This window comes from Aedes albopictus, chromosome 1 (genome assembly GCF_035046485.1).
Source record: "Aedes albopictus strain Foshan chromosome 1, AalbF5, whole genome shotgun sequence".
Lineage (NCBI taxonomy): Eukaryota > Metazoa > Arthropoda > Insecta > Diptera > Culicidae > Aedes > Aedes albopictus.
Genome location: NC_085136.1, coordinates 26309593 through 26322011, shown reverse-complemented (window position 1 = coordinate 26322011; position 12419 = coordinate 26309593). Strand labels below are relative to the sequence as shown.

At 40.4% G+C, this 12419-nt stretch overlaps 1 protein-coding gene across 7 annotated transcripts in view; it reads right to left on the bottom strand.

Moving 5' to 3' along the window:
* The window catches only part of LOC109428406 (uncharacterized), a 45491-nt gene extending 36411 nt beyond the window's left edge, over nt 1-9080 (bottom strand). For 2 of the 7 annotated variants that reach the window (XR_009995974.1, XM_029855425.2), the window contains exon 1: nt 8477-9080. Coding sequence is in view for 5 of the 7 variants with exons in the window: in XM_029855425.2 (XP_029711285.1) it covers nt 8477-8629 (153 nt within the window). In the remaining 2 variants the exon portion in view is untranslated. The remainder of the gene's footprint in view (nt 1-8476) is intronic. The other 5 variants (XM_029855420.2, XM_029855422.2, XM_029855421.2 and 2 more) reach the window with 5 other exon arrangements.
* Between the last annotated feature and the right edge of the window lie 3339 nt (nt 9081-12419).

Sequence of the window (12419 nt, the reverse complement as noted above, 5' to 3'; positions counted from 1 at the left end):
CAGGACGGAACAACAGTTTTATACTTATGACACACATGTGATACAAGAATCACTGTACAATTGCGCTTGAAATGAGTGCCATACTGAAAATTCTCTCAGTTCAAGTCAGTCTTGTCAGAATTTTCTTGACACTGCGTACCGTTGTACAGGAATCACACTCGTATCACATGTCTGTTCGGGGTATTACGCAACGATTGTAGGGGTTCGGCCATGATGGGAGTTGCCAATTTGGAGTTTTTCCCGCATTGGTGGGCATCGTCTTACAGTATGGTTGTCCCGGAAAACGACATACTGCCTGCCTACTGTGTTTTTTGACATCCAGCGCTAACAAAAATCACCTAAAAAAAAAATTGAATTTCAGATTCTTCCATTTTTTTTTTAGTTCTTGTCTTGGAAATCGACCGTGAGTGAGTAAATTTTCCTAAAACACGTCGGAGCCCTGCGCGAATGCAACAGTGAAAGAATTGTGTAGATATGTTGACGCGTTCTCGAGCCAAATCGTGACAAACACCATTTAATTTTTATTTATATTTTTTTAATTTATTGGCGTAAGCGCAGTGCTGTAAATTTCATTTCGTCATATCTAAATTCAACCACCTACAGCTCATTTTAGAAGCTGAACCTGAGAATATGGTATATGAAAAACTTGTGCGGCTAGAGCAGTTTTGCAAGAAAGTCGCGGAAAAACCGCTATTTTTCGAATATTTGATGTAAATGTCACGGACGGGGCCGGATCACAACGTCCGAGGCCACACTGTCCCGGTCATTAAGTCGCGTTTTTTTGCGAAATAACGTCCGAAAATTTGGGTGCGTCACAACATCCTATGTGCCTTCTTTCCTTGGACTTTGTGGCGTATCTGTATGTTCGGACGTTATGCCCCGGAAAAACGCGCCATAAAGTCCTGGGACATTATGGCCTCGGACGTTATGATACTGCGCCCCTTTGAAAAATGCCTAATGATATTCACCGTAACACACCGAAACACACAAACACAAACACAATTAAAGATGCGTCCAAATCCATTAAAAACAAAATCCTTAACGCCTACCAAGAGAGCTGTCCAACTAAATCAACTAGCTCGAGTAGAGACGTTCCATGGTGGAATAAAACTCTTGAGAAGCTTAGGAAAACTGCGCGTAGGGAATTCAACCGTGCCAAGCGAACCGGCGATTGGAGCCTATACAGAAAGGCCCTGACGAACTACAACAAAGAAATAAGGTCAGCCAAACAGAAATCGTGGATTCTAATGTGTGAAAGCATAGAGAAAACACCCGTAGTGGCCAGACTCCAAAAAACTCTTTCAAAAGACCACTCCAATGGTGTGGGTAGCCTTCGAAAGACGGATGGTTCGCTCACTGTAGAGCCTAGCGATACACTGAGCGAATTGTTAAAGATCTACTTCCCTGATTCAATCCCTGAGTCGAGCATCGGCGACCAAGGCACTGGAATTGCTGTCTCAGATCCACAAGAGATCCAATCATGGGTTTCTGGATCTAAAAAAGACGCAATAAAGGTTGCAAAGGAAGCTTTCACTCGGGCCAGGGTTGAGAGGGCTGTGAGATCTTTAAGTCTCCTGGCATGGATGGAATATTCCCAGCGTTGATCCAAAAAGAGGAGAAAACACTGGTTCCACCCTTGGTTGAGATTTTTAGGGCGAGTCTGATTTTGGGGCATATACCCAACGATTGGCGTCAAATCCGGGCTGTCTTCATTCCAAAGGCAGGAAAGAGAGATAAAACCAACCCCAAAGCATTCAGGCCGATAAGTTTATCCTCTGTAATGCTCAAAATTATGGAAAAGGTACTATGCGAGTACATAAATCACAAATTTATGAAAGCAATGCCTTTGTCAAAAAACCAATTCGCTTATCAAAGTGGAAAATCTACGATCTCGGCACTACATACGGTAGTTCAAAAGATCGAAAAAAAACACTCAATGCAAAAGAAATTGCTCTTGTAGCATTTCTTGATATTCAGGGCGCATTCGATAACGCTTCTTATTCGTCTACAGGGTCAGCAATGTTGAGGAGAAAATTCGACCCATGCATTGTTACCTGAGTACATCCTATGCTAGCTAATCGAAAAATCTCCTCTGAGCTTAGCGGTTCATACATTACTGTTAAAGAAACAAGGGGGTGTCCGCAAGGCGGAGTGCTTCTCCTTTGTTGTGGTCACTGGTGGTGGATGAGCTTCTAGACAGCTTAGAGAGAAGAGGCTTCGAAGTGGTTGGATATGCTGATGACGATGTCATTATTGTACGAGGCAAATTCGAAAGTGTTATCGTGGAAAGAATGCAATCTGCCCTAAATCACACTTTTTCCTGGTGTCAAAAGGAACAACTAGGCATAAATCCTACAAAAACTTCCATTATCCCTTTCACCAAACGGAGTAAGGTCCAACTGAATCCCCTTTTCTTGAATCATACACAACTAGTTTATTCAAGCGAAGTAAAATATCTAGGTGTCATACTCGACGCAAAACCTAATTGGAACTTTCTTCTCCAATCAGTTGTGCAGAAAGGTCTCAATACACTTTGGGTTTGTTCAAAAACCCTGGGTAAAAGATGGGGCCTAAAACCAAGTATGATCATGGGGATATATAAAACCATTGTCCGTCCCAGGACTACTTATGCTTACCTTGTCTGGTGGCCTAAAACTAATGAGGCTGCTGCAAGGGCTAAGCTCAACAAAATCCAACGCACCGCTTGCATAGCCATCACTGGTGCAGTTCGTAGTACACCCACTTTGGCCCTAGACCAAATATACTATATTAACAATATAGGTCACTTCGTGTTTTCACATACAACGACATGGAGACGCCGTTTACGAATGATTACAGCACCACCTGTTGTCAGAAAAAGTCAATAATTGAATTTTGATCAATTTTAGTTTACCGTGCAAGGTGACATTACTCGAAAAAAAGATGTTAGGGGTGTCGAAGTTTTTTGTTCCCAAATAATCGATTAATAAATAATCGATTTACAATATAGGTACACAAACAAAATAATATTTCATTAGATGACATCTACGAATATAAATAGTCTACTTAGCTGTAAAATAATCAATATCTGTAGAAGAATTTGAATGCTCCCTCATTGTAAAGTAACCGAAATCGTTTAACTTCGAAATTTAAAAATTTCACCCTCAAAATTTGTTGAACTTGGCCTCGCAGTGGACACGGTTATACAGTCCGGATTCGCTGGTTGGGTCTGTGCCCCGATTAGCGAATCGTGTTCGTTCGTTGGGGCAACTGACAACTGATCAAAACTCACATACTTGCGCAAACGTTCTGTATACAGGAGCTGTGATGCGACGGCAGTCAGACGTCAAACTCGTTTTGACATCTATTTTGACATTGACAGTGCTTTTTAGTTGGGTTTTGCCCCAACCAGTGAACATTCAACCATCGAGATCGAAAGAAATCGATCATTGTATTGCGGTAAAATAGAAAAAAAATCCAATGGGGTTGCGGTGATTTCGACCGCCGCAGTCGTTCCGCAAACGTCAAAAGTGCTCGGTGCACGCTAAAAAGCTCTCACTCACTTGGTTGCCATAAAATTCAAAAATAATGAAAATTGTTTCATTTATGGTTTATGTAATCACAATTGCTGCCACAATATGTAACTTATTTTTAAACTATATTAAGTGTAGTTTCAGCACTTTTGTATGCAGCTGAACGTCATTAAACATAATTTAGATTTTCATCTATTTATTTTTGTTGCAATGTTGTGTGCACACTTTTTGAAGTGTGCAGCAGTTTGACGTTCGCGGAACAGGTTTTCTTTGTCTTCTTCACTCCGCCAGGTTGGATGATTTCTCTGGATAAGCAATAGATACGCCCGTATGATACTAAGCGCGAGAAGTGCACGTCAAATTTCTTGTGGCAGAGTGCAAGACATTGCATCCATTCCGTGCTTACAAAAAATAAGCTCCGGGGTCGGACCTGAGAATGAAAATATTTAATTTCGTTGTTCTTCCGAAGTGAACTGTGAGTTTATTCGAATACTGATAGTTTTATTCAGAACTAATCGGTTTTCTTGCGCCTGCGGCTCAGTTAGCAGCGGTTAGCAATGGTTAGGAACGGATAAATGCGGATTTTCCAATTAGAAAAAGGATATGTCATTCCCCTTGGTTTCCTCCTTGAGTTTTTTTCAGAGATTCATTCAGGAGTTCGTTTTGAAATTCATCCAAGAGTGCCTTCAGAGATTGATTTAAAGTTTTTTTTTCTGAAATTTCTCCTGAGGTTCTTCGAGGGACCCCCAGGAGCTCCTACTGAAATTACTCCAGCAATTTCTCCTGATGTTCCTTCAAGAATTAATTCTAGGAATCCTCAAGAATTCTCTTCTTGGATTCGTTAAGAAGTTCCTTATAGGATTTCCTCATAGGAGTTTCTTGGAGTATTTCTTGGATTCCTGCAGAAGCTCCTTAAACGATTCCCTCAGGAGTTTTTTTTTACGAATACCTCCCAGAGTTCCTTCTTGAATTCTTCCAAAGTTGTTTCAGTGATTTATCCAAGAGTTCCTTCAAAAATTCCTCCTTCTAGGAATTTCACCCGGGATTTATACCAGTATTCCTCCAGAAGTTTCTTCTGGAATTCACTCCGTCCTTTGAGGATTTCCACAAGGTCTTCTGGGATGAAGTGACTCTATAAATCTCCAACGCTATTTTATATGAACAATTTAATTAATATTTTTCGAGGGATCTTTCCAGGATTCCTTCAGAAGTTTTCTCTTTAAAGTATCAGAAATCCTCCAAGAATTATTTTTGTGATTCCTTCCGAGATTTCTATAAATTTGGAATGTCTTCAGAAGTACTTTATCGAGGATTCCCAGAAGGAATAAGTGAACACTAGATTTGTAGTAATGAGTTGGTTTTTTGTGTGGTGAGATGCTAAACTCTCCGTTACTGCATTAAAACGGTGATGCTGCCTCAGCAAAACTTTGAAGAACTATGTTGTTGAAGTTGCAATAAATGAGAATACAACAACACAGTTATCCAAAGTTTTGCTCAAACAACATCAAATCAGTCTAGCAGTCATAAAACCCTTGCATTTTATTACCATTATTGCAGTTACCATTTTATTGCAATAACGGAGAATTTACTTTCTCATTATACAAAAATTCAGCTTATTACTACAAATCTAGTGCTTCACTGATTGCGTTTTATTCATGGAGATATGTAATCCCAGAAGGAACTTTTGAAAAAAAAAACCTGAACGAATATCTGGAGGATATTTTTCAAAACTGCTTGAGAAATTTGATAAAAAAAATGTTGGAGGATGGAGGAGGAACGCTGGAGCGCTCTCCCTAAGCAATCCCGAAAGGAGTTCCAAAAATAGTTCCAGAATCATTTCTAGGAGGAATCCCCCAAGAGCTTCTGTAGGAATCTTGGAGAAAAACAATCCAGGGTGCAATTCTTAAAGGGATCCCACAAGAAAATTCTTGTGTAATTTCCGGAGAAAATACCGTTCATAACTCGCTAACGGAAAGCTCGTTTAGGGTCTTCTGTGTTTTAGTCTGTTATGTACGTTTATCAGTTTGGGGCTGTCCATAAACCACGTGGTCATTTTTTTAGGACTTCTCAAACCCACCCCCCCCCCCCCGCGTGGTCATTAGTCCATACAAATTTTTTTAATCATCCATACAAAATGGTCATCGGCCGAACCCCCCCCCCCCCCTCATGACCACGTGGTTTATGGACAGCCCCTTTAACCCTTTATAAGGCCGAGAAAACTAGGCACGGAATCAACTCGTTCTAGATTGGAATATAAAGCACATGTGGTGTAATGAACAAATACGATTTTATTTTCAAAAAAATCGATGGTCGATTTTGCATGAAAAAAATTGATCTAAATTTCAACTTTTTGCCAACAAAGTTTAAAATGTTGTTATTTTGTGATGCGTTTATCAATCATGCTGATTTTTTGATAAGTTATTGCCCCAATATTCATGAGTTACATGTGTGGATTTGAAGTCGATTGGTCAATCAATTTGGACGATATGGCAATTTTACTACATGCCCATTTATAATAGTACATTTTTTCAAATAGCTGAGTTCCTAAAAGTAATGAAGCAATCAAGTTGAAATGTTGTCCACAAATATACGGAACATGGGCCTTTTATTCCCCATCATTTGATTTTCAATTTGCTGACCACAACAGAAGTTCGAGCTTAAAAACCTTTATGCACCCAAAAGTGGAAGTTTTTGGACAGACATTTTGTTCTAAAAAAGCCCATTCATATTTGTTATGGCTCAAAAAAATCATGAGTGTTCACAAAGGCCTAATGTGTCCATCAGTTAAAACAGAAGTTGTAAAATTTTTCTAAACGAACAGAAAAAAATATGTGTATAAGGTGGCAATATAGTTGCCACTGCCTTAAAAAGGGTTTAAGTTATTTCGCATGTCGCGAGTCGCGACTTCGATTTGGTGCTGCAACGGTAATATACGCCAAAAATTGTTTAAGAGAGAATTAAATTTGTTCTAATTTGAGTATAGTTGAAAAAAAATCGATTAACGTTAATCGATTATTTCAGAAGAAATGGGCATCCCCATCATGCAATGACAGTTCGATAGAATAAACGTCATTCGGATAGCGCATGCATTTAGTGTGTAGTAGTACCTCTTCTGACGCTTGGTGGCGCCACATTCACTAAAAAGGTGTCGCCAAAAAATCGTAAGAGTGACCTATATTGTTAATATAGTATATTTGCCTAGACGCAATGCTTCACCTGCCCCGGTTAGATCAATTCATAAAGCTGGAAGCGGAAAAAAAGTGCTCTAAGGTTAAAGAGATCAAAAACACTGCTGTCGGGAGACCTTACGGGTCACCTCAGCATATTAAATGAATTTGCCATAAATCCCGCAATAGGAATTTGTAGTGACTGGATGGAAACGGTAGTCAATTATGACTTACCTTACGATGTGTTCATTCCTTCCCGCCTGGGAAGGAGGTGGACCCAGCGTTCCAACAGGCTCTATAAATTTCTTCACAGATGGTTCGAAAATGAATAATCTGACAGGCTCCGGAATCTATGGCCCTAGAACAAAAATCTCTGTCCACTTAGGACAGTAGCCCACAGTATTTCAGGCGGAAATATATGCAATATTAGAAGCGTGTTATTATGCCTGAGGAGAAAGTATAGGTTTGCAAAAATATGTATTTTCTCTGAGAGCCAAGCGGCACTTAAGTCGCTTAATAACTACACTTGTAGCCAGGAATGGATCTAATGAAAGGTTCATTGGCCCTGAGCCCTTCTGCGGGATCTCAGACTGCTCTGTAAAAATGGAACTGAACAAATATATGGTCAGTCAAATCACATCAAACTGGAATGCACTTCCCCATACGAGCCAATCCAAAAGGCTCGTAACGATTAACCCCAAGAAAACCCAACAACTATAAGGTCTCAACAAAAGGGATCTCAACATCTACACCGGTCTAATAACTGGACACTGCCCCTGCAGATACTATCTACAAAAGATCGGAGCAATCCAAACCTTGAATGCCGCTTCTGTGACGAGGAAAGGGAAACATCAGAACACATCCTCTGCTATTGCAGTGCACTCACTCAACGTAGGTTCAAAGTTCTCATCAAGCCATTTTTAGGGCCTGCTGACATATGGATCTTATCTCCCAAGGACGTGGTTGGCTTCATAAAGCTAGTCTCGCCAGAATGGGGGAGTCACATACTGTAACTCAGGATCTCTATTCATCAATAATAGCTGGTCTTGAGTTCAGTCGATACCAAGGTATCTCAGTGACGAATATGTTACTGAGATAACTTGCGTACCTCACAGCAATAGGGTATATCACAATAGTTCTAAAATCTGGACGCAGTGATCTTCACCCGACAAACGAGAGAGAGTCTTCAGTAAACTTTCTCAAAATTGATAGATCTACAACTTTCCCGAAGAAAGTATACAGTTTTTCTTGAAAATAAAAAAGTTTGATTACAATTTCTTTGAAAATATGGACCACCCTAATTTTCATGCACATTTTAAAGAGGGCTTTATTATTAGGGACAACATTGTAGAACACCATATTTGTCTAGAAAATTAATTGAAGGCGTTGAATGCATCTTTCCTCGTAAATCTGGTTCGTGGACCACTGTGCAATGGTCAGTCTAGTGATAAAAAGAGGCTGCTAAAAACAATCGTACTCAGTTTTTTTAGATTTTTTTTTCAATAGAATTACTGCAGTACAAATACTATTTTAGAATCCTACGTGAGCTATGATATCTACAGTTGCAAAATGAGATGATCTTACTTTTTTTCGGGATGAGCTTTATGAGACTTTGGAAATGGTCCTCCCTTTCTCTAGCAGCCGAAGTACGAAACGCTGCCCGAGGACCTACACACGAGACTGTTCGCCGATTTCAATTGTCTGAGATGTTGTCTGAGAATGTTTCAAATGTTGGATGTGGCGCTACTGTCCACTAGATTCGATCTCGTAATCGCTCGTCGCTATGATGATGCTTACATGTGCTTGCTCTTTGGCACGTGCTTGTCGTTCGATCTGCTTCCGCTGCTGCCAATCCCTCAAACTGGCATCAGCGATCCGCTTTTCCTGGGCACGTTTCAGCTGCTGGCACCATAGCACCGGATGATCCGAAGGGTTGTGCGAGAAACCCATCTACCAACAGCAACAATGCCAGTGGGTCCAATGGGGACGATAAGAGTAATAGTCCTGCCGGAACCGGTACCAATCCTGGTTCCACAGTTCCGCACTGGCGGCGATTAGTTCCGATTGGCCAATCTGCAGCAGGAATGGATCCATTCCCACTTGTAAAACACAACCTCTATCTCTCACTGCATCGATTTTCACCCCGAAGTTATCACTTTTTAACCCAGATCTGTCAGACCCCGTTTCATTCCAGCACCGTCAAAACACTTTCCCTTCCTGGTCGTCCTTTTTCGCGGGAATTCACAGTTTTTAATTTTCCCAGGAAAATTGTTCACTTGCACTCTGTCTCCTTCTCACTTGGCATAGGCGCCGCGATTCGCGCGCCTTCCGAACACCTGCGACGGCTTCAACGGTTCTGGGAGAACTGGCTCGAGCCAGTCTCCTGGGCCTGGGAAAACTTGAGCCAGGAAAATCGCAAACGGAAATCGTACGACAGCCGTGAGCAAGCAATGATACCCGTTTTATGGCTTGGTTATGATGATGATGTTGGGATTGGAGCGGTGCTGTGGTGGTACAACACAGGGATTTCGATCCAACAAACCAGAAGCAGTCAGTCGCATTCGATTGGATGCGGCGGCGCTGGAGGAGGACAACGACGAGGGATTAGGTCGGAATTTTTCGCAAACAGACGAACCTTGCAGCTGGCAAGCAATGGGGAATCAAAGTTTTCCCGCGCGCGCGAGCTTTTGTTTTAGGATTTTGGTTTCGCAATGTTGGGGGTGGGTGTAGGGTGTAACAGGGTGAAACTTGGTTCTACATTGACACGCGATTCTCACGGTCGACCTCATACCAGAACCCGTCTCTGCCTTTGAGCATAACCCGGTGGGGTTTATGGCATAGTTTTAAGGTGAAACTGGACAAGAATATATGCAGCAGACATATTGACTTAACGTGATTTGCCAAATACCTACATATTCAGCATCCCTTGTCACTTTTTTTAGCATTCTTATGAGCGATTTCACAGTTGTTATTGTGGTAACCTTTTTTAAGGACAGACTTGTTAGAATCCCAAAATGGCCGCCACAATGGGCGACTTTAGCACCTACTCGCAATTTCGAGCTCACAAATCTCTTCGTAAACAAAACCAGCGCACCTGAGCTTCTTATTTTAAGCTTATTACAAGTGAGCAAGAACAGAATAATAAAATGCTCTGTTGTATGAATCTTGCTTCTGGAGATTTGTGCGTCTGAAGTTCTTATGCACTGTTGAAATGGGATTTAAAAACGTTTGTCCTTAAGGAAATGTTTAACCTACGGTTATGGAAATGTGTTTGCCAAATATTTTACATGGAAATTGCCTGAGTTATAACAGAAAGTGCCCAATAGGTCCAAATGGTCCTAGACCCTAGTTAAAATATTCTACTCAAGAAAAATCCCATTCTCTGTGAAATATGTACAGCCCGTTGCCTACCCAAGCAGGAATGGATAACTGGCACATATCTGGAGCATACCAAAGTCAGGTACCGTAAACCGGAGTCAAATTGATAACTTTAAAACAACTTTTGTTGATAACTTGAGTACCAATTCAAATACTGTCAGAAGGATTTCTGAAAAATCAGTACTGGATGGACCTCTACAAAACTACATGACAAAATTTTGGTTCAACAAATTTAAACATAAAATTAAATAACTTCAAACTCGGAAAAATTTAAAATACTTTTTTGGGGTGTAATTGATCAGCATACAAATAAACATCAGTTAAAATTTTACATTGCCATTTCCCCTTAATTTTGTCCTTCTGAACACGAATGGTGCGTCAAAACTCTTACAACTTGTGAATTCGGCTGTTAAAAAGCTAAATTAACTTTTGAAATTGATACTCAAACGCCTGAAGGTAGGCAATTTTCTATGAAATAAGCGAGTTCAGTAACATTAAATTACTTTTTATATAAAATCTAACAGATTAATAACTGCACTCAGCGAAAAAAACTAGCGAAATTCATCGAAATACCTTATGAAAATTTGCTAATTTGCTTATGAAAAATGCTAACTAATTCTTATGGATGACATAAGAACACCTTATGAAAATTGATCGTGCTTGCTATGACAAATTTCATAAGATAGACTTATGAAAAGAACAAAAAAATCTTAAAATAATGCAGACTGGATTCGATCCATGAACGTCGGGATCACCGAGCTCGTGTTTTATCCACACGGCTACCGACGCTTGAGAATACCATGTTGCTAAACATGAATAAAAGCCAAACTGTGAGACGGTTTTACGTCATAGAGTGACCTTATGAAATTCATCCGAATCATTATGAATTATTTAAAGGCCGTTTCATAAGTTGGGCCTTATGGAAATCTTAAGGTTATTTGGCTGAGTGTGATTCTTGCCTGGAATAGCTATATTACATCACCATAAAGGTTCCATAAAAATGTTAACGCAGAAACTTCACAGATAATGCTGATGGCAAACGATTGTTTAGTACCAATAGTTTCATCTATGTAAGGAACACATTGAAAAACCCCAAAAAAAGTAATGCAAGGCTAACTTTTTCTAAAATCTCAAAATTCCCCACTCATCTCTAGGCATCCATGATTTGAATGAGGTAAGAACTTTATGATCATAACGAGGTATAGAAGTTGCTAGAATGGAGTAACGAGCTAGTCCCCGATTGATCAATTTGACCTCGGTTTACGGTACCATACCAAGACAAGGTATTGATTGGCTCTCCAGGTATTGAAAATAACTTATGTTGGTATTTTGTAGTCTTGAAGGTGTGATCGGGGGACTCAAGGGAGAAAAATGTACTCGGTGGTTCAACAGTGAACAAAAAAGAACTACCTATGGCCCACTGCACGAGTTCAGGCTGGCCTGCTTACACCCTCAGAAAATTTGACGTTTGAGAGGTGCCGGCACCGCTCAAACGTCAAATTCTCGGTGAGAGTAAGCAGGCCAGCATAAATTCGTGCAGTGGACCATATTTAAAACGTCTATATTACACGGGATCTAGTTGAGGAATAAGCCGGGCTCTTGACCAGGCTTGTTAATTTTCACTAACATGGGTGTTGCTAGGGGCTCCTAACAACGTGATCCAGGGGGAGGCGACGCCCGATTGCCTACTACGTCAATACCTCCTCTCTACGGCCAATCCTAGGCCTCGGCACAGCTTCTCCAGATGTACAGCATCTACCGGTTTGGTGAACAAATCCGCCAGTTGATTTTATGTCCATTGGCAATGTCCCAGGAAACTGACAGGAAAACATCGGTCCGGCATGGTACACAGCATCACGTACATAATTCCCAGAAGCTCGCGGTATGATTCCTGGGTTGCTTCACCATCGCGGGAAAAGGCCAGACTCTTCTCCATCGAGACCTTGGAAGGGTTGCAATCCGCCATCTTGAAGCGTACCAGTACCTCTGCTAGCATATTAAAAACTAATTTTGATGTTGTAATATTGCAAATTTTGATAACTGAGGTTGCTGTCGTTTTGGTCGTTTTAACGGTTAAAACATCAAAAATGAGCAGAAAAATGTTCCTGTGACAGCAAATTGAAAACAATTCCTGCTATTGGTGATAGCAAGTTGATAACTGTCTTTGTTATCAGCGCCAGAAAAATAAAAAATCGTTAAATGTAGGGTTTTTTGATTGATATCAAATCATAAATGCAATAATATAATCGCATTTATGATATATTTTTACAAAATTTACTAAAACATTCAAAACTATTCTAACACTAAATGTTTACATTTTTTTTAAATAACAGCAAACCAAAAACAACATTTGAAATCAATT